At 39.0% G+C, this 3,341-nt stretch overlaps 1 protein-coding gene across 1 annotated transcript; it reads right to left on the reverse strand.

Annotated features, from left to right (window-relative positions):
- Positions 1 to 232: 232 nt before the first annotated feature.
- SARC_13643 (hypothetical protein) lies at positions 233 to 3,196 on the reverse strand. The gene is made up of 6 exons (XM_014292227.1): positions 3,087 to 3,196; positions 2,419 to 2,526; positions 1,800 to 1,872; positions 1,543 to 1,594; positions 1,070 to 1,190; positions 233 to 724 (listed from the first exon to the last, which is right to left on the reverse strand). Exons 2-6 carry the CDS (start codon positions 2,480 to 2,482, stop codon positions 672 to 674), a joined length of 363 nt encoding a protein of 120 aa, XP_014147702.1. The 5' UTR covers positions 2,483 to 2,526; positions 3,087 to 3,196; the 3' UTR covers positions 233 to 671.
- Between the last annotated feature and the right edge of the window lie 145 nt (positions 3,197 to 3,341).

Consider the following 3,341-nt stretch of genomic DNA (forward strand, 5'->3'; position numbering starts at 1 on the left):
AATATATATATATATATATATATATATATATATATATATATAATATATAATATATAATATATAATATATAATATATAATATATATATATATATATATATATATATATATATATATATATATGCACATATATATATATATATATATGCACATATGTATATATGTATGATGTATAGCTTTTTTATCTTGCCGTATATTTGGAGTTAATATGGAATGAAGTAAGGGACATTGCAACGGCTGTGGTTCCATATTAATTAATCACATACTTAATTCTTTGAACGTTTTCCATGAGCTTATGTATAAGAAGACGAAATTCCTTTTCATGTTCATGGTAGGTCTAAATCGATGCACACCATAACTCGGTATAATATGAAATATTTCGCAATTAAAATTCCATTTGATGTCTTGTGCTGCGTTCGAGCCATCGGTTGTCGATTCTACAAAGATGAAAGGCTGAAACTAAAGACCATTGATACTGCAGTAACTGTACACACAAACACTGTTTAATTGAAGAAGTCCGCCAGCAATATCCATTCCATCGCAATGGCGTGCGCGATTTAGTACTGCTAACTTTATTTTCATTTTCTACCGAATGAGATCACGAGTTTCTACACTGCTTGATGCTCACCAATACCCATTCTGCATGGGCGTGACTCATACCAGCGCTCTAATCTTATTTGTTATTTTTCATGGTCGTTGAACCCATACCCCCGTATTTTTTCTTGCCTGTACGAAGTCAGATAAGCACCAGGGTCAGCAGTGGTCACGACAGCTTATGGGTACACGTTATCCCAACTTGTGCGGGATACTATACATAAAATGGCCAAACCTCTGGCTTGCAGATAGTACATTGAATGTGTTGGATGGTGAAAGAGAATATACACGTGACATTTCGTATACTTCAGAAAGCTCTAGCAAATGGATTTCGATGCTTCCTCCTAGAGCAGTCCACGATAGTAAATTCTATTACAAGAAAGCGAAACTCCGCTGAGTGTTTAGAACCCTATATAACTGCAATGCTAGATATCAACACGTTAGAAGGAAACCAAGGTGGTCGCTTCAAACACATACCCACGTTCCACGGTAAGTACTTGTGCTTCACCATATGCTTAATCTGCCGTTTCATCGTGACGGTGAATAAGATCAGAAAGTATAGCACTAGAATCGGCCAGAATACCGGTACATCGAACACCTGGATATGAATGTGACAGACGCCATATCTTGAGCTCAAGGGCAACGTAGATAATTTCGCTTACAAAGTGATCGCACTGGAAGTACTTGATGGCGTTTGTCTCAAAACACATCCAACCCGAATGCTGGTCTCAACGTGATCTCACAACAGTAGCCGCTGCTTCACATAGTTTCACAGGCGATAACAGAACAAATCAATGCATATGATAGAAGAGTAAGGCCGATACATGTAAAATAAAGTGTACCACACATACAATCGCATACCTAGAAGACACAGAACAAATCAATGCATATGATGGAAGAGTAAGGCCGATATGAAAAAAATAAAGAAAACCACGCATACAATCGTATACCTTGAAGAATGAGCAGAATATGGCTGTGAAGACTCCTTTCATTGCGCTCAACCTGTGAGTAAAATAAGTAGAATACAAGTTTAAAGCTTGATGTGTTGCTGAAAAGCTTCAATAGGCCACAAGAAATTACAAGCTGCACGCAGAAATCGCTTATCGACGTATCACAGAACTGTGCATAATAAGCGTTGCTTTCAATGACATATCATTCGATTGCTTTCAGATGAGTATCAAATCCCATGAAGTGCGTATTAACTAACCAGAACTTGAATTCAGGAAGCCTCCGAACAAAGGGCTTGAAGTCTTCGTCTGCATTTGTGGGTAGTGAAGGTCCTGAAGTGTACAAAAAAAATCAGTCGCATCAATGGCTGCATAACGAATATGTAGAAAAGGTCCCAAGCTTCGCCCAACACTAGAGACGATCGTAAAAACAACAGCTCACATCATGAAGTGCGATGGTTGCTATCAGTTGAACATCCATATCGAGCCGTAGATTCAGTGTACCTACAACCATACGCTATTTGAAACAATGCGATACAAACAGATGGACAAATGCTGAACAATAAGTGACACGAGTATTTAAAATTGTAAGCAATCTCCACCGATTCTAATACAAGTCTTTCACCATACGTTGACTCGACGAGTGAATCAACGGGATCCTGAACCAAGGAACGGGACAGCCAAGGGCACAGCCGGGCTGTTTGTTGATCCTAACAGATAGGTTGAATAGGCTTCGTCCGCTAGGCGGTCGTGATTGTATACATGCATGCAAGGACACACACCCACTTTAATCTAACTGTACTACCATGTATCTACTTCTGACTATTCGATCAATGCACAGAACAAGCAGTTGTACATAGTACAGGCAACATTGCTTACCGTCATCTTCCTCCTCCATTTGTGACGAAGGTTCGAATCGTGGTGACAGGAAAGCTATGAACATATTCAGGACATATATGGCAAAGGCATAGGCGATGATGTACCACCCTGTTTAGCAAACGAGAAAATGTGAAGTGTTTGGGAAGCTGTGAAGATTGATTGACCAAGTGGCATAAAAAAATCCACCTTTTAAGCCAAAATGTATAGAAGTACAATGCGAGACGTGGGCTTGCTAGCCACGCTGGAGACATATATTAAAATTACACGCACTGATCCCATCGAACGTATAACATGTTCGCAAATACACAGAAATAACTTAACGGGTGTCAGGTGGTTTTCATCACTAGGCCTACGAAGACAAGGTATAAGCCATCACACCATCTGCTCAACTATTTGAGTTGGTGACTAACCCTTACAATTCACAATCAGTCCCGATTCATTCTGAAGTGTCAAGAGCTAAAAGAGAGTACACTGAATTGATGTGTAAAGTTACTATTCGCATGCGGCAACATCGACACGGTTGAAAAAAAAAACGACAGTGCAATATCAGCGTGCTCCCTCAACTTCCATCGAATCAAAAATGTTTTAGATCGAGATTAGGATGGATTCAACTCTACAAATCAATACGTATGAACCCGATTTTATATACGTGTAGTACTGACACTCACCTTGTGCTAATAAAATTCGGATGATGAATAGGCAAACCAGAACGAAAAATAAAATCCATCGCGCAGTATGTTTCGGTGTAGACCAATCTAAAAGTACTTGGTACCTCTGTAAAGGAACAGAAGATCGATTTCAAATCAGCACATGCAGCTTAGAGGCTTACTAAAATAATACCGAAAAATTATGTATATGTTAATATGAAAATGTATAGATAATCCATACATACACACGCACACGCGCACACACACACACAAACT

This window comes from Sphaeroforma arctica (genome assembly GCF_001186125.1).
Source record: "Sphaeroforma arctica JP610 unplaced genomic scaffold supercont1.3534, whole genome shotgun sequence".
Taxonomy (NCBI): Eukaryota; class Ichthyosporea; order Ichthyophonida; genus Sphaeroforma; species Sphaeroforma arctica.